This window comes from Oryctolagus cuniculus, chromosome 2, assembly GCF_964237555.1.
Source record: "Oryctolagus cuniculus chromosome 2, mOryCun1.1, whole genome shotgun sequence".
NCBI lineage: Eukaryota > Metazoa > Chordata > Mammalia > Lagomorpha > Leporidae > Oryctolagus > Oryctolagus cuniculus.
In genome coordinates this window covers 164,115,273-164,141,663 of record NC_091433.1, presented here as the reverse complement: position 1 = coordinate 164,141,663, position 26,391 = coordinate 164,115,273, and the positions used below count along the sequence as shown (strand labels likewise).

At 43.3% G+C, this 26,391-nt stretch overlaps 1 protein-coding gene across 7 annotated transcripts; it reads left to right on the top strand.

Moving 5' to 3' along the window:
* The first annotated feature begins 12 nt into the window (after positions 1-12).
* LOC100357811 (tetratricopeptide repeat protein 39B) lies at positions 13-18,525 on the top strand. 7 transcript variants are annotated; one of them, XM_070069221.1, is made up of 4 exons: positions 13-383; positions 13,060-13,120; positions 13,969-14,038; positions 16,352-18,525. In XM_070069221.1, the coding sequence occupies exon 4, from the start codon at positions 16,475-16,477 to the stop codon at positions 18,293-18,295; it is 1,821 nt and encodes a 606-aa protein (XP_069925322.1). In that variant the 5' UTR covers positions 13-383; positions 13,060-13,120; positions 13,969-14,038; positions 16,352-16,474; the 3' UTR covers positions 18,296-18,525. The 7 variants fall into 7 exon arrangements, with proteins under 7 accessions (XP_069925322.1, XP_051698940.1, XP_002709801.1 ...); XM_051842980.2 differs by having other exon boundaries at positions 13,969-14,048; XM_051842982.2 differs by having other exon boundaries at positions 80-383; positions 13,063-13,120; positions 13,969-14,048.
* Positions 18,526-26,391: the final 7,866 nt, after the last annotated feature.

The window sequence follows — 26,391 nt, the reverse complement described above, 5'->3', positions numbered from 1 at the left end:
CAAAGGAGCTGGGCGGAAACAGCGAGAAGCGGCGCGGAGGGAACTGAGACTGCGAAGACGCGGCTCACGGGCGGAGGGATACGTTTCCATGGGAACGCCACGATCTCGCCTGTAAACCCCTGGGCCTTCCCCGCGGCGTCCCGCCCCCTCCCCTCCCCCTTTCCCTAAACCCGTCTCTGCTTCCTCTCGTCTCTCCTAACCCACTCCCCCTTACATCGCCCCCCGCTCTGGGGACCCCCCACGTTAGTAATCTAAGTACAGGTGCATTAGGCCGGCCTATGAAGGGCTGTAAAATTTAGCCGCTGATGTTGCAGCAGTCGCCGCCTTTCTGTTGGGGAACCCGGCCTAGTCGGCTGCTCCGTGATCTCCGGGGCACATCCCAGGTAACCGGGAGTTTGGCCGGGGGAGATCTCCGTTACCCGCGCCGTTCTGAGCAGTCACCAGCCCTGGAGAGGGACGCTGCCCCTCAGGGACTCGCGATACCTCCCGCCCTACGCCGACTCTCCAGCCCCTTCGGAGCCGGTCACCCATTTATCACCAACTGGGTCTGAGTTCTGGGACCCGGAGGGGACACGTAAATGTGTGTGTGTGTTTTGGGGGGCCGGTGGCTCCCCGTTATATTGAAATTGTGTCAAAAGCCTAAGTCCTTAGAGCGATCTGGCCAGCTGCAATTCAGAAATTAACTTGCCTCTGAAGCACTAAGTGATTTGTTCTCCCCTTCTGGTGCCGGTCTGTTGCGTGCTGTAGTGACACATCTCGTCCACTAGTGCTCAGATCCTGGGGACCGCGACTCTCAAGCCGCGTCTGAAAATCTGCCACTAGGGATTCTTTTCTTAAGTTAGAATGGCTTAAAGGTCAGTTTCGATTTTACACAATTTATTTGCTAGACACCAACTCTATTGATAACAGATTTCAGTTCTTAGCCACACACACACACACACAAAAAAAAAACCACAGAGGCATTACACATCACAAATGCACCAGAGTTGGAACTGTCGCACCTAATTCCTTAGGTATTGTGTTTTTATCTGTTTCATCTGCTTTAACTTCACTTGGTGATTATCCACGTGGGATAGAGTGCAGGGAAAGTTCGTGAATAGAGTATAGATTCTCTCCAGGTAACTTATACCTGTATATTTTTTTCCAATTTATGAACTTATGAAAAGAATTAGACTGTCTCAAGAAAATAGGAGCTCTATAGAATATATTTATTCTCCCTTAGTCTTACTGATTTTTGTTTTTATCTGCTTAGCAGCGTTCTTCTCCAGAGGATTAAACAATAATTATAAAGATAATTTTATAATCTCCTGAATGACAGAATATCAATTCTTTCAAGCCTTATGAATTTAACTTTCTTCTATAAAGAATTTATGAAAATTGCTGTTGGGTTAAGTATAAATAACTTATTGAAAGATAGTATTTATTATATATGCTATATAACTACTAATAGACCTCAATAAATATTTTTTAATTGACTACAAAGTCAGCTGTACTAAAGAGAATTTCAAAGTGAACTGAAGCAGTCTGCCGACTTACAACAAACTACTTTCAAACACATTAAAGGGAAAGGGGTGCACCCTGACCAGCATCTATCTGCTCCCAGAGGCAGGCATTTGATGAGCTAATTAAAAATTATTGTTTTTAATGTTTTTGTTAGTTACTTTCATTTTATTTGAAAGGCAAAGAGGGACAGGCATAGAGATCTTCCACCCACTGGTTTACTCCATAAATGCCCACAACAGCCAGACTGAAGCCAGGAGCTGGGAACTCCATCCCAATCTCCTGTGTTGATGGCAGGGACTCAAGTACTTAGTCGTCACCTACTGCCTCCTAGTTTAAACAGTAGCAGGAAGCTGGATGGGAAGAAGAGTATCCAGGGCTCATCCTAGGCACTCCAACGTGACCAAACAACAAACTAAGTCACTGAACCAAACACCAGCCCCCATTTAGGTATTATTTATTCCTAGGGCCAATTCCTGGCCAGGCTCTGCTAACCTGGTTACCTTGAAAAAATGATAATTCTGCACACTATCTCCATACACTATTTTACTCTACAGTCTTTCTCTAAGAGCACACACCCAGTTATTTTCACTAAATGTCGGTCCAGGGACTGGCATTGTGGTGCAGAGGATTAATCTGCCACTTTCCATGCTAGCATCCCGTATGAGCGCCAGTTCCAGTCTCTCCTGCTCCACTTCCAATCCAGCTCCCTGCTGATGCTCCTGGGAAAGCAGTGGAAGATGGACCAAGTGCTTGGACCCCTGCTTCCCACATGGGAGACCTGGATGGAGTTCCAGGCTCCAAGCTTTAGCTTGTCCCAGTCTTGGCTGTTGTAGCCATTTGGAGAGTGAACAAAGGGATGGCGGCAGCCATTGGAGAGTGAACCAACGGCAAAAGGAAGACCTTTCTCTCTGTCTCTCTCACTGTCCACTCTGCCTGTCAAAAAAAGAAAAAAGAAAGTCTCTCTCTCTCTCTCTCTCTCTCTCTGCCTAACTCTGCTTTCAAATGAATAAATAATTCTTTAAAAATAAATGAAATGAATGTCAGTCCAAATTAGGGAGACTTTATTGTATTTTTTTTTTTAAGATTTATTTATTTAGTTGAGAGGGAGATTGCAGAGGAAAAGAGTGACAGAGTATTCCATCCACTGGTTCATTCTCCATATGGCTGCAATGGCCAGAGCTGTGCCAATCTGAATCCAGGAGCCAGGAACTTCTTCCTGGTCTCCCAGGCAGAGACAGGGGCCCAAGGACTTGAACCATTTTCTGCTGCTTTTCCAGGCCATAGCAGAGAGCTGGATCAGAAGTGGAGCCGCTGGGACTCAAACTGCTGTCCAAATCAAATGCTGGCACTGTAGGCAGCAGCTGTACCTGCTACACCACAGCGCCAACCCCTGCTCCCCCATTTTCTAAAAAGATTATTTATTTAAAAGCAAGAGAGAGAGAGAGAGAGGTTTTTCCATGCTGATTCACAACATGCCACATCAACCAGGGTTGGGCCAGGCCAAAGCCAGGAGCCCAGAACTCCATGCATGTCTCCAACGTGGGTGGCAGGGACCCAGGTACTTGGGGCATCATCTGCTATACTCCCCGGGTGCTGGCTTCCAGCAGAAAGCTGGCTCAGAAGTGGAGCAACTGGGACTCCATCTAGGCCTTAGATATGAGACATGGGCATCGCAAGCAGAGGCTATGTCACAACATCCACTCCTCCTCCACCTTTTTTAATTGAAAGAATGTTAACTTTTTTAATCTCTTGTTTTCTTAGTAGAAAAAGTTTGTGCCTTGTGTTACCACATTTTTTTCCTAGTCTGTTTAGTCCTCAAAATCCAGGAGTCTAAAATTTCTAGTAATGAACAAAGCATGACTTTCCCCTATAAAAAATATGCAAAGGGGCAGGTGTTTACCCTAGCAGTTAAGATATCCGAATTCTTTAAGTGCCTGGATTCAATTCCTGGCTCCTGCTCCCAATTCCAGCTTCTTGCCAATACAGACCCTGGAGACATCAGGAGATGGCTCAAGTGAGTACGTCCCTGCCACCCATGAGGGAGACCTGCATTGCATTCCTGCCCCCTGCCTCCAGACCCAGCTCAGCCCTGTTCATTGCAGGCATTTGGAAAGTGAACCAGAAGATGGGAACTATCTCTCTGTTTCTTAAATAATAATGATTTCTAAAATGTTAATCTCATCCAAAGCCAGTTTCTGAGAAACAGTGAAAATAATGGTTAAAAGAACACATAGGTAGGTCTATAAAGAAGAAAAATGTCTATCCTCACTAAAAAAGAAATGCAAATTAAAACAGTACAGGGAGGGGCCGGCGCCACGGCTCACTTGGTTAATCCTCTGCCTTGAGGTGATGGCATCCCATATGGGCCGTGGTTCTAGTCCCAGCTGCTTCTCTTCCAGTCCAGCTCTCTGCTATGGTCCTGGAAGGCAGTGGAGGATGCCCCAGGTGCTTGGGGTCCTGCACCCGCATGGGAGACCGGGAGGAAGCACCTGGCTCCTGGCTTCGGATCGGCTCACCTCCGGCCGTGGTGGCCATTTGAGGAGTGAAACAATGGAAGGAAGACCTTTCTCTCTGTCTCTCTCTCTCTCTCACTGTCTGAAACTCTACCTGTCAAATTAAAAAAAAAAAAAAAAGGGAAATTGGCACCTATAGTGCTGATAGGATTATGCAGTGATATATATATTATATTTGAAGGTTAATGACAATATGTTTTAAAATTATTAAACTGGGGTTGGGCATTGTGGTACAGAAGGTTAAGCTGCTGGCTTGGGACACCCACATCCTATGTCAGAATGCCAGTTGAGCCCTGCTGCTCTATTTCCAATCCAGCTTCCTGCTAATACATATGGGAGGCAGCAGATGATGGCCCAAGTATCTGGGACCCTGCTCTCCATGTATCAGACTCAGTTGGAATTCCTGGTTCCTGGCTTTCCGCCTAGCCCACCCCTGACTGTAGCAGCTATTTGGGGAGTAAACCAGTGGATGGAAGAACAATCTCTCTCTCTCTCTCCCCCACCTATCCTTCAAATAGATGAAAATAAATATTTAAAGATATACTAAATTACACATGTACTTTGACCCAGCAATCTACTTGATGGAATTTATTGTAGGAAATATTCATAGATTTACATGCAAAATGTTCATAGTATCTTATTTATATGTTAAAAATTTGGAACTAACTTGAAAACCACACAGAAAAGGGTTAGTTTAAATATATGACCATTTAAAATCACATTATGTAAGAATTTCTGATGTCAGAAAAATGTTTATGGTGTATAGTTAAGTAACAAAAGTAGACTTCTAAACCAAAAGTATGCTCAGAATGATTCTGGTTTTGTAAAAATAAACTGTATTAAGAAAAAGTAATTTAAATTTTCTTGTTTACTTTCCAATATTTTTCAGTTTTCTATCTTTTTTTTAAGTGGGGTGCTTGGAGAGGGAGGAACTTCAAATTGAACTTAGAAATCACCAAAGCTGTGTAAATTGAAATATATTATCATTGTCATTTTAGGCTCTAGATTGCTTGGGAGAAAATGAAGGTAATAAAGATGCTATCTGTGGGTGGCTGGAATTATGAGCATACTGTTTATACATTTTGGTTATTTACTGATTTTTTTTTCTGTTATAAGCTGGATTGATTACAAAGAAAAAATTAAAAGTAATCTTATTTTAAAGAAAAAAATACAAATTTTCAAGTGGAGGTAGTAGTGGAGGAATTAAGCAGGAGTGTTAATATATAAAAAGTCTAAATAAAAGAAAAAATATATAAAAGTCTATCATTAATACATATATTCCCAAACTGTTGACTGTGGTTACCCCCTGGGAATTGGGATGGCTTGAAGACAGGGAGGAACTTTCATTTTTTAACTTTGTAATTGGAAAGTCTTGTTTTTTAAAATATACTACTATTGCAACAGTTTTATACATCATAATATGCCCTTCCCCCATACCTCCCTAAACCATCTTACTCAGCCTTACTTTTCTTTGTAGCTCTTCTCACCCTCTGACTTACTCACTCATTGCATTGGAGTCTCTCCCAGCTACAGTGTGAGATCCGCAAGCACGAGGACTGTTTCACCCTCCTGCGTTCTCACTGCCGAGCATTGCAGTTAGACCTACAGTTGGTTCTCAGTAACGTTTTGTTAAGTTAATGAATTTTACTAAAAAGCTATTTCAGTATCTTCACTGGGTTATTGCTCAATTAGTATTTGAAGATGAATAATTTCCCTAAAGTTTTACAGTTAGCTATTTAGTGCCCAAATTCAGAACCTCTGATTCTCACAGTCCAGAAGGGTTTCTGTGACAGCAGATTTCTTCCCTAAAAGTAATTTGTTTTAGCATTTTATAAATTTATTGACAGTTGGCTTAGGGATACCCACAGCCCATACTGAAGTGCAGTTTCCAGTCCCAGCTACTCTGCTTCTAATCCAGCTTCCTGCTAATGCCTTCTGGGAACCATCAGGTGATAGCTCAAATAATTGGGTCACTGCCACCCATATGAGAGACCCAGATGGAATTCTGACATCAGCCTGGCCCAGCCATGGCTATTGCAGACATTTGGGGAGTGAACCAGAGGATGGAAGATGGATCTCTGTCTCACTCTCACGTTTCTCTCTCCCTGCTTTTCAAATAAATAAAATTAAATAATAAAAATTTTTGAAGATTTATTTCATTTATTTGAAAGACAGAGTTAGAGAGAGAGGTAGAGACAGAGAAAGAGGTCTTCCAGCCGCTGGTTCACTCTCCAGATGGCCACAACGGCCGGAGCTGCACCGATCTGAAGCGGGGAGCCAGGAGCTTCTTCTGGGTCTCCCACGTGGGTGCAGGGGCTCAAAGACCCAGGCCATCCTCTACTGCTATCCCAGGCCATAAGCAGAGAGCTGGATTGGAGGAGGAGCAACCGGAACTAGAACCGGCGCCCATAAGAGATGCTGGCACTGCAGGCGGAGGATTAACCTACTGCACCACAGTGCTGGCCCCAGTAACATTTTTTTAAACAAAAATTATAAACAATTCAAAAAACCTACCCCATTTTACCCTAAAATTGCTGTATTAGGTTATGTTCTGTGAAAACTGTTTATTGTATTTTTATGCACAAATACCCCATCCCTCCTCAGCCAGATGCAGCTTGTTCAGAGTTTCTCACCCAATATTTCTCACACAGATCATTTTAACTATAATTTTAAAATTCTTAGTTGGTCTTCCCATTATTTTCCTGAACTTTACAGTTATTCTGTCACAATCTTGAAAGGCATTTTGATTTCCATCACCTCAGATTTCAGTGAGGCAGTTTTACTACTGTCATGGACAAGGTGCTAATGAGGTCCAAGTTTTGTTTCCCATAGTAGCCTTCCAGCTTTTATTTATTTATTTTTTTAAAGTTTTTTACTTTTTTATTTGACAGAGTTATAGACAGTGAGAGAGAGAGAGAGAGAGAGATCTTCCTTCTGTTGGTTCACTCCCCAAATGGCCACTACAGCTGGCGCTGCGCCAATCTGAAGCCAGGAGCCAGGTGCTTCTCCTGGTCTACCATGTGGGTGCAGAAGCCCAAGCACTTGGGCCATTCTCCACTGCCCTCCCGGGCCCCAGTAGAGAGCTGGACTGGAAGAGGAGCAACCGGGACTAGAACCCGGTGCCCATATGGGATGCCGTCGCCTCAAGGCGGAGGATTAACAAGTGAGCCACAGCGCCAGCCCCTAGCCTTCCAGCTTTTATGAAAGGGGACAGCGCTGTGGGATAGTAAACTAAGCCTTTGCCTATTGCACCTACATCCCATCTGGGTAGTGAACCAGCAGATGGAAGACCTTTTTCTCTGTCTCTCCCTCTCTGTCTGTAACTCTACCTCTCAAATAAATAAATAAAATCTTAAAAAAAAAAAAAAAGAGGATAACTGAATATTTGGAATACTGCAGGGAGAGTATAAATCACTCAACACAACCTTTATACCACCTGATTTACAATCTTAGTTATGCTAGGTGTACTCCTTTTCATCTTCCATTCTTCAAAAGCCTGTATTATACACCTAATAAGTGTTAGAATAAGTGTTAGCTATTGTACTTAAGTAAGCACCAGAATAAAAAGATAAATGTAAGGACCTTGCCCTCAGATAAGTCTAGTAGGATGCAAACACATAAAATACATTTTTTTTTTTTTTTGACAGGCAGAGTGGACAGTGAGAGAGAGAGACAGAGAGAAAGGTCTTCCTTTGCCATTGGTTCACCCTCCAATGGCCACCACAGCCGGCGCACCGCGCTGATCCGAAGGCAGGAGCCAGGTACTTATCCTGGTCTCCCATGGGGTGCAGGGCCCAAGCACCTGGGCCATCCTCCACTGCACTCCCGGGCCACAGCAGAGAGCTGGCCTGGAAGAGGGGCAACCGGGACAGAATCCGGCACCCCGACCGGGACTAGAACCCCGTGTGCCGGCGCCGCAAGGTGGAGGATTAGCCTAGTAAGCCGCGGCGCCAGCCTCATAAAATACATATTTTTAAAAAATTACTTTTCAGAGCGCTCATCAAATTTGTTCAGAGTTCTAATCAAATTGTTCACAAATCATTTCCCTCTTTTCTCTCTCCTGACTTAGGTGCTGTGAAATTCCAGAGCAACTATTTCTTATGGTATTCTTATCACTGCATAATTTCTTTCCATGTAGATCCTTTGTTTATAACTAGTCATTGGTTTATATAAGCCTGCTCAATCTGGCATCTATTGAGTTGTCTTGAAGCACACTCGTCCATATTTTGTGTTAGTATGTTCTTTCCGGCCCTTCTGCCCTCCCACCAATGAGAAGACAATCTGGTTAAATGTTTTCTAGGATTTTGTGGCTCCAGATTTTATCCAAAAGCTCAACTGTTCCACAGTCTTAGAAAATATAATTTTTTAAAGGAGAGTCTCCCTCACTGCTATAGATCTGTAGGCATTCTGTAAAGGTAATATGTTTGCCTTTTGTTATTTTTTGAAGTTTATTTATTTAGTTGAAGGGCAAAGCTACATAGAGAAACAGAGAGAGAGAGAGAGACAGAGAGAGAGAAAAAAAGAGATCTTCCATCCACTGACTACAAAAGGTGCTCAACAGCTGGGACAGGACTAGGCCAGGTCAAAGTCCAGAGCCTGGAATTCCATCTGGGTCTCCCAGACTCAATTACTTAAGCCTTGAGCTTAAGTCATGTCAATTAGCACTCCTTCCAGGATGCACATTAGCAGGAAGTTATATCCAAAGCAGGGTAGTCAGGACTCAAATTGACACTCCAGTATAGGATGTAGGTATCCTAAGTGGTAGCTTAACCTGCTGTGCTATAACACGCACCCTGAAACCTGCTTTTTTGCGGCATGCGACTGTTAATTTCATGTGTCAAATTGACAGGGCCATGGGGTGCCCAGACATTATTCCCAATGTGTCTGTAAGGATGTTTGTGAATGACATTAACATTTATTTTTTATTTTTTTTTTTATTATTTTTTTTTGACAGGCAGAGTGGACAGTGAGAGAGAGAGACAGAGAGAAAGGTCTTCCTTTTGCCGTTGGTTCACCCTCCAATGGCCGCCGCGGTCGGCGCGCTGCGGCCGGCGCACCGCGCTGATCCGATGGCAGGAGCCAGGAGCCAGGTGCTTTTCCTGGTCTCCCATGGGGTGCAGGGCCCAAGCACCTGGGCCATCCTCCACTGCACTCCCTGGCCACAGCAGAGAGCTGGCCTGGAAGAGGGGCAACCGGGATAGAATCCGGTGCCCTGACCGGGACTAGAACCCGGTGTGCCGGCGCCGCTAGGCGGAGGATTAGCCTAGTGAGCCGCGGCGCCGGCCGACATTAACATTTAAGTAGAAGAGATTGATTTACCAAATACTTGGAGGCCTTATCTAGTCATTTAGGTCCCAGAAAAAAAAGGGTGAGTGAGAGAGAACTCCTCCTGCCTCACGGATTGAGTTGGGATATTTCTCTTTTCCTGCCTTCAAACTAAAACTGTAAAATTGATTCTTCTTGAGTCTTAAACCTGTCATCTTTGGGATGGAAATTTATAACACTGGCTCTCTTGGTTTGCAGGCATTTGGACTCTCACTGGAATTACACCATTGGCTCCCGGTCTTGAGGCATCTCAGCCACTCTTATTGCATGAACCAATTCCTTATAATAAATCTTGATAGATAGATGTGTTTATAGAGGATATAATATCAACATAGATATAGGCTTGGACATAAATATTCCCAGGAGAACCCTAATACTGTGCATTATACCATAAACAATTTGCCAAGTCACTAAATATTCTACAATATTATAATATTTGCATAGTAGTTCACTATATAGATATTTTCTGTTGTAAGAAATTTAAGGTTGCTTTCGTTTTATATGTTTTACATAAAGGCTGGAATGAAAATAGCTTGCATAGATTTTATGCACATCCCTGATTGTTTCTTTAGAATAATTCAATCCATAAGTTAAATTACTGGGCCAAAGAGTCTGAAAAGTGTAAAAAGGTTTTAAAGCATTTCAATTAGCACTCCAAAATTGTCCCACCCATTTAAACATATTATCAACAAGTCCACATGGTTATTTGATTCACCATATATTAGCTAATGCTGGGCTTTATAGTTTTGTAATTTTATGGCTTTGTAAATATTTTATTTTATTTTATTTATTTATTTTTTTATTTTTGACAGGCAGAATGGACAGTGAGAGAGAGAGAGACAGAGAGAAAGGTCTTCCTTTTTGCCGTTGGTTCACCCTCCAATGGCCGCCGCGGCCGGCGCGCTGCAGCCGGCGCTGATCCGAAGGCAGGAGCCAGGTGCTTCTCCTGGTCTCCCATGCGGGTGCAGTGCCCAAGGACTTGGGCCATCCTCCACTGCACTCCTGGGCCATAGCAGAGGGCTGGCCTGGAAGAGGGGCAAGCGGGACAGAATCCGGCGCCCCAACCAGGACTAGAATCTGGTGTGCCAGCGCCGCAAGGCGGAGGATTAGCCTATTGAGCCGCGGCACTGGCCAACATTTGATTTTAAAAATAGATATTTTTAATGTGTATTATGTTGATTAATAGTAAGGTTGAACAGAAGTTTATCGGCAATTTGGAGTGTTTCATCTATCTTTTGATTCAAAGGGACTCTTTCAATGTTAAGGACATCTATTCTTTTTGTATTCACTAATGTGTTTCCGTGACTTTTAGTATGCATAGTCAATTGATTTATTTCAGTGTATATAACTTGAAAAGTGTCATAACCATTTGGTAAGATGTTATCTTAATGACTAAATGCCAATTGTTACACTTGGTGATAAAAACAGGTATAAAATCACAGTTAGAAAACAGGCTTTAATAATATATGCAGTCCATGGGGCTGGCGCCGTGGCACCTGCGGCACTGGCCTCCCATGTGGGCGCCAGTTCTAGTCCTGGCTGCTCCTCCTCCAATCCAGCTCTCTGCAATGGCCTGGGAAAGCAGTAGAAAATGACCCAAGTGCTTAGGCCCCTGCACCCACATGGGAGACCCAGAAGAAGCTCCTGGCTTCAGATCGACACAGCTCTGGCTGTTGCAGCCATTTGAGGAGTAAACCAACAGAAGGAAGACCTTTCTCTCTGTCTCTCCCTCTCACTGTAACTCTACCTTTCAAATAAATAAATAAAATCTTTTTTAAAAAAAATAATATATGTAGTACCAGGGAGAGGGCAGTTTAGCCTAGCGGTTAAGATGCTCACCTCCCATATGGAAATGTTGGATTCATTTTCTGGCTCCAGCTCCTGACTCCAGATTTCCACCAGTGCAGAAACTTGGGCGCCCAAGTGATTGGATTCTGGCCACCCACATCAGAGTCCCGAATTGTGTGCCTAGCTCCTGGCTCCAGCCCGGGCTCATTTGGGCATCTGGGGACTGAATCTGTAGATGGGTGCTCTCTTTCTTTCTCTGCCTCCCTAATTAATTAATTAATATTTAAAAATAAAAAAATCTAGAGAATCAGGTCTCACAGCTGAGGGTTCCATATCCATCAATTTAATCAACTGTGGGTTGAAAAAATTGAGTCTACTGAACATGTACGGATTTTTTCCCTTGTTATTATTCACTAAATAATATAATATAACAAATACTTACATAGCATTTACAAGGTATTAGTTTTTATAAAACGTCATATATAGAGAGGATATACATAGGTTATGTGCAAATATGAACATTTTATATGAGGGATTTGAGCATCTGAATTTCAATATCTATGGGTGGTCTGGAACCAATCCCTCATGGCTGCTGAGGGGTGACTGCATTCCAAGTGCTGTGATAGCACAGGGCATGGCAGGAGCACATAGGATATCTGCTTATTTTGGTCTGAAAAAAAAAAGATCGAGACCCCCATGTCTTCTAAACCTCTGGTCAAATGTCACCTGATCAGGGAGGACTTCCCTGACTCTTGTACATAAAAAGCAAATATTTCACACCAAGTAGTTCTCCAGATTCCTTATTCTGCTCTAACTGGTGCAGCATGTAAAAACAGCTGGCATGTTATTTATTCTTTTTTTTCTTGTTTCTCTCCTCCCACCAGTGTCTCTCCCTTAAGAAAATCAACTCCATAAGAGTGTTGTTCACAGGAATTCATTTAAATAGGTGTTGAATGAAAAGAAGGAAGCCTCTTGTGTGTTGGTAGAAGAGGTTTGCCTCATCCTTGTCCATCTCAGCTCCTCCCTTCATCTGTTCTCGGTGTAGTCCCTTCTGCCTCTTTTTTTTTTTTTTTTAATTTTCTTTTTTGGTCATCTCAACCTCTCCCTCTCCATCTCACTCAAGCTCCCTAACTGATTGATCTTCCTGGCTCAGTATTAGCCTCCTGTAAACCATTCTCCTCACCAGATTTATCTTTCCAATTAAAAATATTTTTTAAAAAGATATATTTTAAAAAGATATATTTATTTGAAAGGCTGAGTTACACACACACACAGAGAGAGAGAGAGAGAGAGAGAGAAAGAGAGAGAGAGAGAGACAGAGAAGAGAGAGAGAGGGACAGAGAGATCTTCCATCTGCTGGTTCACTCCCCAAATTGCCACCATGGTCAGAACTGAGCCAATCTGAAGCCAGGAGCCAGGAGCTTCATCCTGGTCTCCCACATAGGTGCAGGGGCTGAAGCACTTGGGTCACCCTCCACTGTTTTCCCACACATTAGCAGGGAGCTGGATGGGAAGTGGGACAGTCAGGACTCTAACCAGTGCCCATTTGGGATACCAGCATTGCAGGCAGTGGCTTACCCCATTAGGCCACAATGCCGGCCCCCAAATGAAAAAGTTACACAGCAGGTAAAGGTAAAGAAGCCACTACAGAGAGAATATTTTAAATAAGATCAACAGGAGTATGACTCCACCTTTATTAGCAAACATTTTGGGGCTTCTGTACAAAGAGGTCAGCACCCTAAACTCCACTTAAAACAATTCAGTGGACACCCACACGCACCCTGTGGCAAGCCATGTGTGGAGACTGGGGTGGGGAGGATGTACAGAATAATACTGTTTCCTGAGGATTCACTGTGTGTACCTGGTACTGTCTAACTGCCTCAAGTTCACTGTTCCCCACAACTCTTTGATCATGACTCTTTTTCCCTAGTAGCAAATGAGGAAACAGAGGACACAGTAAGGCCAAGAAGGGAAAAAACCAGGATTCAAAGGTAAGCAGTTTGGCTTCACAGTCTGTGCTTGTTACTGTTTGACAACCTTAGTGATGAGCATTGTTGGAGAGGTAAGAGGCACCTCAAATCAGCAAGGAGAATTTATAGGGTTTGGTCACCCATGGGAGGGGAAAAGGACAGAGAGTCTGAGGTAGAAGAAGGTGCTAATTTTAGAGGTCAATAAATAACATCCTTATTTCTCCCCTGAGTTCAGAACTCATGAGAGGCAGATGCAAGACTCAGGTGGAAGGAGACCAAAGTATGACCTTTATGATTAAGTTGATAGTGATTGTGGTTTCTCATGTTCTGTCAGGTGCACTCTTTAATAATTCACCCCTCATTAAACAGATTTACCCACCTGATGCCAGGCACAGCTGGAGATCAAAAAACAAACTCTTCCTATTTTTCGCTATTAGACTACAGAGAGGCTGGCTCCAAAACAAAAGAATCCAGAAGGCATTTAGTTCCCCATTACCACACTTTTCCAGTACCTTCTGTCACCTCCCAGCTAGCAATCAGCCCACCAGCCAGGAATATTCCTCTAGTACAAAATTTCCCTAATGGAAACACTAAGAAGAGAGAATAAGTACCCCTCAACAGCATCTCTGAAAACTTAACATTATTGACAACACAAGTGTTAGTCCTTGAAGTGGGGAAAAATAGAATCCCAATCCCAAAAAATACTAGAGAAAAACAAATGACTATATCTATATGTGTTTCTTGGGAATAGGGAACCCAGAAATTATGTGGTAAAGTTCACAACTTGCTTTCAAAAAATTCCTAGACTTGTTTTGTGGACACTTGAATTCACTTAGTAAGTTCATCTATTAATGCCTACTTTGTTCCAGGGAATGTGCTAAAACTGGGATATAAAGCTGAATAAAACACAAGTGATGCCTTGAAGCTCCTGGGCTACTGGTAAAAACAGGTGTATAAGTAGTTTGAATGCAGTGAGAGAAACACAAATGGAGACCTAGAGGGTCAGGAGAGTGATTATGCAGACAGAGTTTGATGAGGTTTCAGAAAAGTAAAATTTGAGCTGTCTTGAATAGAGCATAGAAATTTGAAATCATTTGGTTTAGGCCAGAGGAAAGGAACCTTTGTCCTTGGATTGCATCTGGCTGTTATGTAGGTTTCTTTGGATAACCTTGATCTAGCAGGTACTATTGATGCCCCAGGAATGAGTTCCCTCCTAATGGTCTTCAAGTCTGTTCCTCACAGAACTGAGCCTTTCAGGTCTATGTGTAACTGAGCCTTGCAAAGCATAATGGTTTCAGTTACTAAATTCCTGAAGCATAACTGAACTTTAAGGAATAAAAACAAGAATTTCTCTAAAATAACAACTTTAAGGCTGTGCTCTCATTATTTTTGTCCCTCGAATGTAATCCATTTGCTCTCTCCGTCTGTGTAAAAATCTGCACCTCTCTTTATTTTTCTTTTGATTATGCTTTTTTGCTTAAGTACACTTGTGATTATTATAGATCATCATTTTAATAGTTTCTGTTAAAGTGTTCTGCTAGCTGTTTCTACTGTTAAAAATAGATTAATTGAACCTCTAGTGTTTTATGAGTAAATTAAATAGCTTGATATTTGAAACTGGGCTTCCATTGTGCCCACCCTCATCCCCCCCTTCCTGGAGAAAAGAGATCTACCAAAATTTTAGAGTAGTATTGTGATAATATTACACTTAAATTTCTTCTTCCTAATGTCAACAATGCTAGGAACTCATTTCAGTTTATAATGCTGTCTCCATGTCCACAGTCCCATATGATTGACCATAATATTTCATTTCTTTTCTGATTTTTCATGAAAATACATGCAAGTGCAGTGATGGTCCTAAGAATAGCATGGGATGCATTTTTTAAAAAGATTTATTTATTTGAAAGAGTTACACAGAGAGAGAAGGAGAGGCAGAGAGAGAGAGAGAGGTCTTCCATCTGCTGGTTCACTCCTAATTGGCCGCAGCTGCTGGAGCTGTGCTGATCCGAAGCCAGGAGCCAGGAGCTTCCTCCAGGTCTTCCATGTGGTGCAGGAGTCCAAGGACTTGGACCATCCTCCACTGCTTTCCCAGGCCATAGCAGAGAGCTGGAGTGGAAGTGGAGTAGCCGGGACTTGAGCTGGCGCCCATATGGGATACTGGCACAGCAGGCAGCGGCTCTACTCACTACACCATAGCAGCGACCCCAGGATGCATTTTTAATTCTTTGGATAATTCATTCCTTCTTTAGTCTTAATTGGAGAGCCATGTAAATACCTTCCCATTTCCAGCCAGGTTTGTGTTCCCTGAGGCTTCCCATATAGAAAATTTACAGCTATCAGTATACAATTCTTTTTTTTTTTTTGGACAGGCAGAGTTAGTGAGAGAGAGAGAGAAAAAAAAAAAAAACAAAACAGAGAGAAAGGTCTTCCTTCCATTGGTTCACCCCCAAAATGGCCACTATGGCTAGCGCTGCACCTATCCGAAGCCAGGAGCCAGGTGCTTCCTCTTGGTCTCCCACGCGGGTGCAGGGCCCAAGGACTTGGGCCATCCTCCACTGCCCTCCCTGGCCACAGCAGAGAGCTGAACTGGAAGAAGGGCAACTGGGACTAGAACCCTGAGTGCCGGCGCCACAGGCAGAGGATTAGCCTAGTGAGCCACGGCGCTGGCCAGTATACAATTCTAAAATAGAAATACACAAAGTATGCTCTTTTGTAATTGGTACATTAAAAAGATGGTTTAAAAAGAACCTCTTTTGTTTACAAAGTATTTACTTCGGAGTGTTTTTAAACAGCAGGTTTACTTTACTACATGCCAAATGATCTGAACTTTTCACAAATGCATCTTCTAGATAAATAAAATTATCTTTAGGGACAGGTGTTTGGGGTATAGTTAAATGCTTGCATCCTATATATCAGAGTGCTTGTGTTTGAATCCCAGTTATGCACCTGATTCCAGCCTCCTGCCAATGTGCACCCTAAAAGGCAGCAAATGATGATTATAGCACTGAGGTTCCTACCCCCCTTATGGGAGACTTCGATGAAGTTCCTGGATCCTGGCTTCAGCTTTGTTTAGGGCATTTGGGGAAATGAACAAGCAGATGGAAAATCTCTGTCTCTGTCTCTCTGCCTTTATTTAAACATTTTTTTAAATGAAATAAAACTCTCTTTTCTTTTCCCCCCTGTCTGACATAGATGAGACTATCCTAATGCTGTACCTCACAGCTGGTTGTTTGTTTGCCTCCATTTTAACAGCGACACCTCAGGCCGAGCTTCGTGTGGAAGAAGTGCCCCCCATCAGGAAAGCAAGAAGCTACCCTCGTTGTGACCACATCACTCCACATTAGATAGTTCCCATCTCTAAGTGGGGAAGCAAATATGTCACTTATTCTAAGTAAAAGAGAAAATAATCAGAAGGACAAGTTAAATATATCACTTACTCTAACTAAAGCAGAGAGTGACCGGGAGATCATGTTAAATAGATCACTTTCTCTAAGAAGAGAAACTGATCAGGAGGACACCTTTGAGGACGCCTATGAAACCATCCCCGTGGCAACAACAATGAATCTACTATCTTCCTTGGAAGAATGTACAACTGCATTGTATTTATTTCTAAATAACAGATTCTCAGATGCAATAAGTCTCATTTATCCATGGTCTAAAAACAGCACATACCATGCCCTCATGTATGGTATCCTTATGGTTGTCAAGGCCATTCTGACTTTTGAGCCACAAGACATACAGATTGGAATGACTGCTGCAAAGGAGGCTTTGAAAACCTGTAACAGTTTCCGAAAAAAGCCTAGGATAATGGCTTTGTCTCGTCTTGTGAGTAGACAGGGAATAAAAGCTATCAAAGAAGAAGAATTGCATGCAGAAGTCTGTTATGCTGAGTGTCTGATCTTGAAATCCACCATAACATTTATACAGGATGACAGCATGCTTGGTTTTCTTAAAAGTGGGATCAACGTTGGGTCAAGTTACCAAATATACAAAGACTGTCAGCAAGTATTAATGCATATACCTAACAACCAAAGCAAAGCCCACAAGCACCTGGTTGGAGGAGTCAAATTTGGACTTGGAGCATTCAATTTAATGTTATCACTTGTGCCACCGAAGACTCTGAAACTGCTCAATATTGTTGGATATTCTGGTGATAGAGAGGTAGGCTTGGCTTTGCTTAATGAAAGTGCATCTGAAATCCATATAAATAATATCCTAAGTGTTTTAACTCTATTCTTCTACTATAGTTACATCTATGTAGCTTTTGGTGTTGAAAAGGTTTCAATATCTGCTACAGAGAATCTCTTCTTAGTCTACCTCCATAAATTTCCAAACTGTGTGGTACTTAAATTTTTTCATGCACGTTTTACTATGCTGAGAGGAAATTTTGAAAGGGCACAGTTAAAATTACAGGAGTGCATTTTTACTCAGAATGAGTGGAAACAGATTCATCACCTCTGCTACTGGGAACTCATGTGGTGTCACATCTTTATGCAGGAGTGGAGGCAGGCTTACCACTATGCCAACCTACTGTCTCAACATAGCAGGTGGTCCAAGGCAATTTATATGTACAGTAAAGCTATAATATTGGCTTTGCTTCCTTCTGAATTTGTGAAATCAGTGAGTGAGGACAAGAACGCTCTCTTCTTAAAAGTGGATAGCCTGAGAATCAAATTTTTAGGAACTCCTGTGCCAATAGAGAAGTTTGTTGCTGAGAAAGGTCAGCGCTATGCTACGACTACAGGCTGGTTTACAGCACAGCCCCTTCTGGAATTCATTTATGCCTGGAGTGGTTTCCGAGTCATGAGCAAAAAAATAGAGCTTATTTCAAGCTGGCTATCCATAATTGACAAAGGAAAAGGCCTTTTACAAGAAAACCCAAATGAAGAGTATGGCACAGACGACTTAAGTTTGTTAAATTTACTGAAAGGTCTGTGCCTGAAACACTTAGGTAAATATTTGAAGGCCGAGCACTACTTTAATCGTGTCATTCAAAAGGAAAAATTCTTAAAATATGACCATTATCTGGTGCCATATACTTACTATGAACTGGGAATTCTACACTATCTAAAAGGAGATTATGCCAGTGCAACAAAAAACCTAGACAACATAAAAAACTACAAAGACTATTCCATGGAAGCCCGGTTACAGTTTAGGGCTCATATAGCCCTTGAGCAAATAGCTAAAGAAAAGTAATAGCTTTGCGTATTATGAGTGAAATATCTGCGATCAACAGTTAGCAGGTAGAAAAATGATTTCTTTGTGGAGAAAAATCCAAGAGGCAGCTGCTAAGAATTTGATCAGTAGCAAGTAAGAAAGGACTTTGCCATGACTTTTCCCTGTTTCCTTCTGCATACCTATAAAATGGAATATCTTAGACTGGCAAATGGAGTGATGCTCATCCTTGAAAAAGGGCAAATGACATACATTATAAAAGTGCTCTCTGTTATATTATTAATATATTGATTATGTTACATAACATTTTCCAAATCTCAAAAAATGTTTTCAACATCTCAGTAGATAATGTATGCAATATGCAAGTAAAACAGTATAAGTAGCTACACTAGGGATCTTAGTGCTCTATAAATGTTTTTATTTATTTTTTTTTTTTTAAATTATTTCAGGTCTTACTGAGTTTTCAACAATGGTGCACTGAATGGGAGTAGCATGGACTTATACATGATCAATTTTTTTTTTTTTTTTAAGATTTATTTGCTTGGAGACCAGGAGAAGCATCTGGCTCCTGGCTTTGGATCAGCATGGTGCGTCAGCCGCAGCAGCCATTTGGGGGGTGAACCAACGGAAAAAGGAAGACCTTTCTCTCTGTCTCTCTCTCTCTTACTGTCTAACTCTGCCTGTTTTAAAAAAAAGAAAGATGTATTTGCTTGAAAGAGTTACACAGAAAAAGACAGGCAGAGAGAAAGACAGAGAGGTCTTCCATCCGCTGGTTCACTCCCCAGTTGGCCACAACAGCCGGAGCTGTGCCAATCCGAAGCCAGGAGCTTCTGAGTCTCCCATGCGGGTGCAGGGGCCCAAGGAGTTGGGCCATCTTCTACTGCTTTCCCAGACCGTAGCAGAGAAGTGGGGCAGCTGGGACTCAAACCAGTTCCCATATGGGATGCTGCGGTGCTGCAGGCAGCAGCTTTACCCTCTATGCCACAGTGCCCAGCCCCGCATGATCATTTCTACTGGCTTTTTATATCAGAGAATTTCTCTTCTGGGATCAGTAGTAGGTTTTGTCCTGTTTCATTAGGAAGGTCCGATACGGATTTATAATGGCTACAGAGAAGAGAGAAGCCCCCTCCCCCCACCTTGTATATACACACACACACACACACACAGATCTCCTTTGAAGATGATTGGAGGGGGCCAAGTTAGGTCACTGGATTAAAAAACAAAAGGCCAGGGACCAGCGCCGCAGGTCACTTTGTTAATCTTCCGCCTGTGGCGCCGGCATCCCATATGGGTGCTGTGTTCTAGTCCCAGCTGCTCCTCTTCCAGTCCAGCTCTCTGCTGTGGCCTGGGAAGGCAGTGGAGGACAGCCCAAGTGCTTGGGCCCTGCACCCGCATGGGAGACCAGGAGGAAGCACCTGGCTCCTGGCTTCAGATCGTCTCAGTGCCAGCCGTGGCGGCCATTTGGGGAGTGAACCAACGGAAGGAAGACCTTTCTCTCTGTCTCTTTCTCTCACTGTCTATAACTCTGTCAAGTTAAAAAAAAAAAAAAACTAAAAACTAAACAATTGGAGGAAGAGTTTAGTTACCAAGTAACCTTCCATTAACTGCCCTCCCTAAAGTATAATTCCTGTTAAGATCAGTGCTTCAACATTTAAAACCACTTAATCCATTCATTGCTAATCTGAATATAAATAACACCTTTAAGGGTGGGACTTGATGTGGTTTTACCTGCTTTAGACATAAACAACAGCCCCTAATTTCCAGACCATGACATCTGGCAATGCGTGTTCTTGAAGGCACACTTTGAAACAGAAGTTGCTGGAGAAGTCTGACTCCCTGAGATACATCAGGGAGGCACATTATCTTAATGCTTTAGGTATCCAGATAACCAAATGGATCATAGTGAGGAATTAGTATTTCAAATTTAGCAATGCTTACAAAAATATTTCCCTCATACATTTTGACTTTTAAATGAACAATTGTGCTTGAATGATCCCCTATTGTTTAACTAGTATAGTGTAATAGTTAGGGAAGCAGGTTCTGGCATGATTGCCTGGATTTTTATCCTAGCTCTGTTACCAACTTGGGTTTTGGTTTCCTTAGCTGTAAAATAGAATAATAGTACCTTTTCATGGTTTTATTGTATTAAAGGTTGGCTCACTAACTGCATTATTCTTTCTGTACTAAGAATAGTAGTGTGTTGTTTTTTAGGACAGAGAACTTGCTTGGAAGAAGCAAATATTCCTTTGTTACCTGCTTTTCGACCTGTTAACTTGCTAATTCGGTTCTTAATTCATCTTAGTCACTTACTAGTAACTCTGCCTAAATTACTGCTTTGTGTTATATAAAATACCCCAGCTTCTCCAATGGAAAGAAGATATGTTAGTCAGTTAGGCAAATACTTATTAAACACCTACTATATGGAGGCACTGAACACAGTACTAAGGATATAAAGCATGCTCTCTCTCCTGAGGGCCTTATCAGGGAGATAAATTAGAAATGGGTTTTATTGTGGTTGGAAACATTTAAAACACTTGCTTAACAAATAAGAATTTCTTTGTACCCCCCCCCCCAAAGAGGAAGTCTAAAAGTAGATAGTTCATGTGTGCAATGGTTTTTTCATCTTTCTGCTTAGCACATATGCCTTCTTAGTCCTGTTCCTCTCGTGGTGGAGAAAGACTGCCTCATCTCCAGGCCTTATGTCCATGTCAGGCAGGCTGGAAGAAGAATGGTTAAGGGGTGAAAAAGCCTTTCCCCTTCCCAGAGGCTCTGCCTTTTTATTTCCATCCTAGGGACATAAGAAGATATCTCATTGGCTAGAACTACTCATGAGACTACTCTTACTTGCGAGGGACACTGCATATTAAGTTGTAGCTTTCGAATGTCTTTAGGAGGTTCTGGAAAAGAACTGTTCAATGAGCCAACCTCCAGTAGTTGCCACCACACATACAAATGTCAACTACAAAATGCTATTGAGGGGCACAATTGAAGAGAGGGCAAGGCCGCACCCAGATCAAGGAAGCACCTAGAGAAGACTGCATGGGGGATGTTGTGGTGTAGTGGATTAAGCCTCTGTTTCCAATGCTGCCATTCCATATTGGAATGCAAGTTTAAGTCCCAGCTACTCTGCCTCCCATCCACCTTCCTTTTAAAGCACCTAGGAAGGCAAAGGAAGATGTTTCAAGTACTTGGGACTTGCTACCACATAGGAGACAAGGCTGGAGCTCCTGGCTTCCGCCTGTCCCAGCCCTTGCTGTTGTAGCCATTTAAGGAGTGAACCAGTGAATGGAAGATGTCTTGCTCTGTCTCTCCCTTCCTCTGCCACTCTGCCTTTCAAATAAATATTTAAAAAAGAAAGACATGTACATAGAGAAATTACCAACTCTACCCAAATAAATGTTTTTTTAGTTTTTGAATCCTGGTTTTTAAAAAGTAGAGCATAGGGGCCGGCGCTGTGGCACAATGGGTTAACGCCCTGGCCTGAAGCACCGGCGTCCCATATGGGCGCCAGTTCTAGTCCCCACTGCGCCTCTTCTGATCCATCTCTCTGCTATGGCCTGGGAAAACAGTAGAGGATGGCCCAGGTCCTTGGGCCCCTGCACCCGTGTGGGAGACCCGGAAGAAGCTCCTGGCCCCTGGCTTCAGATCGGCACAGCTCCGGCTGTTGTGGCCATCTGTGGCCTTTCCTCTCTCTGTGTAACTCTGACTTTCGAATAAATAAATAAATCTAAAAAAAAAAAGTAGAGCATAAACAACTACTTCAATATATGCTTGAATGGATAAATACAGAAATATAGAATAGGGGGCAGGCATTTAGCCTTGCAATAATATGCCTTATTCCACATTAGAGTACCTGGGTTGGATTGGATACCTTTTTTTTTTTTTTAATTTATTTTATTTTTTGCCAGGCAGAGTTAGACAGTGAGAGAGACAGAGTTATGGACAGTGTGAGAGAAACAGAGAGAAAAATCTTCCTTTCCGTTGGTTCACTCTCCTAATGGCTGCTACGGCTGGCGCTGTGCCGATCTGAAGCCAGGAGCCTGGTGCTTCCTCCTGGTCTCCCATGTGGGTGCAGGGCCCAAGCACTTGGGCCATCCTCCACTGCCTTCCCGGGCCACAGCAGAGAGCTGGACTGGAAGAGGGGCAACTGGGACTAGTACTTGGTGTCCCAACCAGGAGTAGAACCCAGGGTGCTGTCGCCACAGGCAGAGGATTAACCAAGTGACCCACGGCGCTGGCCTCTGGGTTTGATACATTATTTGTTTCCTGACTCCAACTTTCTGCCAAAGCAGCCCTAGGAGGCAGCATGAGATAGCGCAAATAGATGGGTCCCTGCTACCCATATGGGAAGTGTGTATCAACATTCCTGTCTCCCAGCGTAGGCCCTGGGCCAGCCCTGGCTGCTGTGAGCATTTGGGAAGAGAATGAGCAGATGAGCATTCTTTCCCTCAGTCTCTCAAAAATAATTAATAAATTGATAGGCGGGCATTGTGATGCACTGGGCTAAGCCACTGCTTGGGACACCTGTATCCCATACTGGAGTATCAGTTTGAGTCCTACCTTCTCTGTTTCTAATCCAGCTTCATGCTAATGTGCCTAGGAAGGCAGCAGATGATGGCCCGTGTACTTGGGTCCCTGCCTACCCATGTAGGAGACCCAGATGGAATTCCAGGCTTCTGGCTTTGGCCTAGCCCAGCTCTGGCTGTTGTGGGCTTCTGGGGCATAAACCAGTGGATGGAAGATAGATCTCTCTCTCTCTCCCTCTCCCTGTCATTCTGCTTTTCAAATAAATATTACAAAACTAAAGGAGATACTTCCAGTGGGTACTACTTGTTGAATGAACCTGAAGTGTTTTAAAAGTGTTAGACCAAAATGACAGGGTTATTTTTTGCCCGATCATACTTTGTGTTCTAGTACATTTTCAGTTACTATAACAAAATACCTGAGGCTGGTTATTTTTTTTTAAACAAGCCATCTCCTTTTTATTTATTTATTTATTTATTTGACAGGTAGAGTTACAGTGAGAGAGAGAGACAGAGAGAAAGATCTTCCTTCAGTTGGTTCACTCCCCTAATGGCTGCCACGGCCGGCGCTGTGCCACTCTGAAGCCAGGAGCCAGGTGCTTTCTCCTGGTCTCCCATGCGGGTACAGGGCCTAAGCACTTGGGCCATCCTCCACTGCCCTCCTGGGCCACAGCAGAGAGCTGGACTGGAAGAGGAGCAACCGGGACTAGAACTCAGCGCCCATATGGAATGCCAGCACCTCAGGCCGCAGGCGGAGGATTAACCAAGTGAGCCACAGCGCCGGCCCCAAGGCTGGTTATTTTATAAAGAAAAGAGGCTGATTTAGCTCTTAGTTCTGGACATGGTGTCATTATCTGTTCAACTCTAGTAAGGGCCCCGTTGGCTATACTACACACAAGATGGAAGTGTGTACAGAAATCATCTGGTAAGACAGGAAGCTAGAGCAACTTAGGAGTCAGGCTCACTCTTTTAATAACAACACACTCTCTTGTGAACTAACTGGGTTCCCGTGAGAACTGCATTAATCCCTTCAAAGTGCTTAGCCCCCAGTGACCAAGTTACCTTTCACTCTCGACATCACTACACTGGAACCAAGCTTTTAACCCACAAATCTCTGGGGAACATGCTCAAACCATATCCACATCTTAGCAATGGTTTTTTGGTTTCCTGATCATACCTTCCATGAGGTATACTCAGCAACTTACTGTTTCCCTCCATCTTCTACCTAATTTTCACACCCTACACTGTGAACTGAAATTTGTGACAGTTTGGCTGAGGCAACATTATCCTTGCCCCACAATAAAGATCATTACACAGTTTAAGAAGATTGACATGAACTGGTAGTGTGGTTCAGTGGGCTAAGCCGAACCCTGTGATGCTGGCACCTATTTGAGTCCTGGCTGTTCTTCTCCCAATGTAGTTCCTTGGTAATATGCCTGGGAAAACAACAGAAGATGGCCTAAGTCCTTGGGCCCCCTGCACCGATGTGGGAGACCCGGAAGAAGCTCCTGGTTCCTGGCTTTGGAGCAGTGCAGCTCCGGCCATTGCAGCCATCTGGGGAGTGAACTATCAGATGGAAGACCTCTCTCTCTGTGTAACTCTGCCTTTCAAATAAATAAATAAATCTTTAAAAAATATAAGATTGACAGTTTTAAAATTTTATTTTCTTCAGGGCATTTAAGAAGAAATGTTTCTATGGCAATAAATTTTTGCTAAAATTAAAAAATGTACCTGAAAATCTAAAGCAAGTTTGAAGTTGGTAGGAAAATGTTTAAGTTGTGTACAGGTTTGATGGGAAGAGGCAAATCTTTGGAAGGAAACAGAGGGGAAAGAGGAAAGAAATCAGAAAATGTAAGGGGAGTGACATCAACTGAAGCTAGGAAGGCAGCAGGGGACCAAGGGTTGGGACTGACCTGAGAAATGAGGTGGCACCATTTGAACGCAGTGAGGACCAGCTACAAGAGAGGGCCTTCTGAGAGCTTGTGTTAGGGAGTGGGCTGTGAACCAGTTTATTCTAAGCCAGTTATTTGCATCAGCAATTCCTGGGAATGAGCTTTTAGTTTAAGAAGGGAAAGGGGCCAAGAAAAGAGGGAAATTACTCTAGTTATCATCCTAAGTTTTTAAAAATTTTATTTGGAAAGCAGAGAAACAAGGAGACAGACCTTTCATCTGCTGATTCATTCCCCAAATGTGTGCCACAACAGGGCAGGGCCAGGCAGAAGCCAGGAGACGGCCGGCGCCGCGGCTCACTAGGCTAATCCTCCGCCTTGCGGCGCCAGCACACCGGGTTCTAGTCCCGGTTGGGGCACCGGATTCTGTCCCGGTTGCCCCTCTTCCATGCCAGCTCTCTGCTGTGGCCAGGGAGTGCAGTGGAGGATGGCCCAAGTGCTTGGGTCCTGCACCCCATGGGAGACCAGGATAAGTACCTGGCTCCTGCCATCGGATCAGCGCGGTGCGCTGGTTGCAGCACGCCGGCCGCGGTGGCCATTGGAGGGTGAACCAACGGCAAAAGGAAGACCTTTCTCTCTGTCTCTCTCACTGTCCAAAAACAAACAAACAAACAAACAAAAAAAAACCAGGAGACAAGAACTCCATCTGCGTCTCCCACATATGTAGCAAGGACTCACAAGTATGCGAGCCACCACCACTATATCCAAGGGTGCCCATGCCCATTAGCAGGAAGCTGGATCAGAAGTGTTGGAGCCAGGACTCCAATCAGGCACCCTTCTATAAGATGCAGACATTTTTAACTGATAGGCTAACTGCTAGCTCCTCATGAATTTTCTAAAGATTCCTCTCCTATAGGTATATCTCAAAAGCCAAAGTCCTGGGCCGGCGCCACAGCTCACTAGGCTAATCCTCCGCCTGCGGCGCTGGCACCCCATGTTCTAGTCCTGGTTTGGGCGCCCGTTCTGTCCTGGTTGCTCCTCTTCCAGTCCAGCTCCCTGCTGTGGCCCAGGAAGGCAGTGGAGGATGGCCCAGGTCCTTGGGTCCTGCACCCACATGGGAGACCAGGAGGAAGCACCTGGCTCCCGGCTTCGGATCGGCGCAGTGGGCCAGCCGCAACGTTCCAGCCATAGCGGCCACTTTGGGGGTGAACCAACAGAAAAAGGAAGACCTTTCTCTCTGTCTCTTTCTCTCTCTTTCACTGTCTAATTCTGCCTGTCAAAAAAAAAAAAAAAAAAGCCAAAGTTCTTCATTCTACTGAGTCGAATAAAGCCTAAAGTGTAAATAAACAGTTGTCACAACTGGGTGTAGCTCTTCTAGCTGGATTTTTATTAAGCCAAATGTTTTAACTCATATTAACAACTGGTATTTATATTAGCTTTTTGCAGATTTATAGAGGGCTTTAAGTGGTAAAATCTAATCTAATCAACAAAGCACTGTCACATTAATGGAATCAGACAATCATTCAAAGAGCAAAGGTTTTGGGAAGGGTTGTTGAAATGGTCACAATAAAAAGTGTTTCAAGGATTATGTGGAACTTTAATCCAAAGTAGTAATGGAAAATCTGATTAGTTTTCCATGTTTTCTACACCTTGGTTTGACAGTCTTCCAATCAGGTTTTTGTATATCTCCCTTGATTTTTTTTCA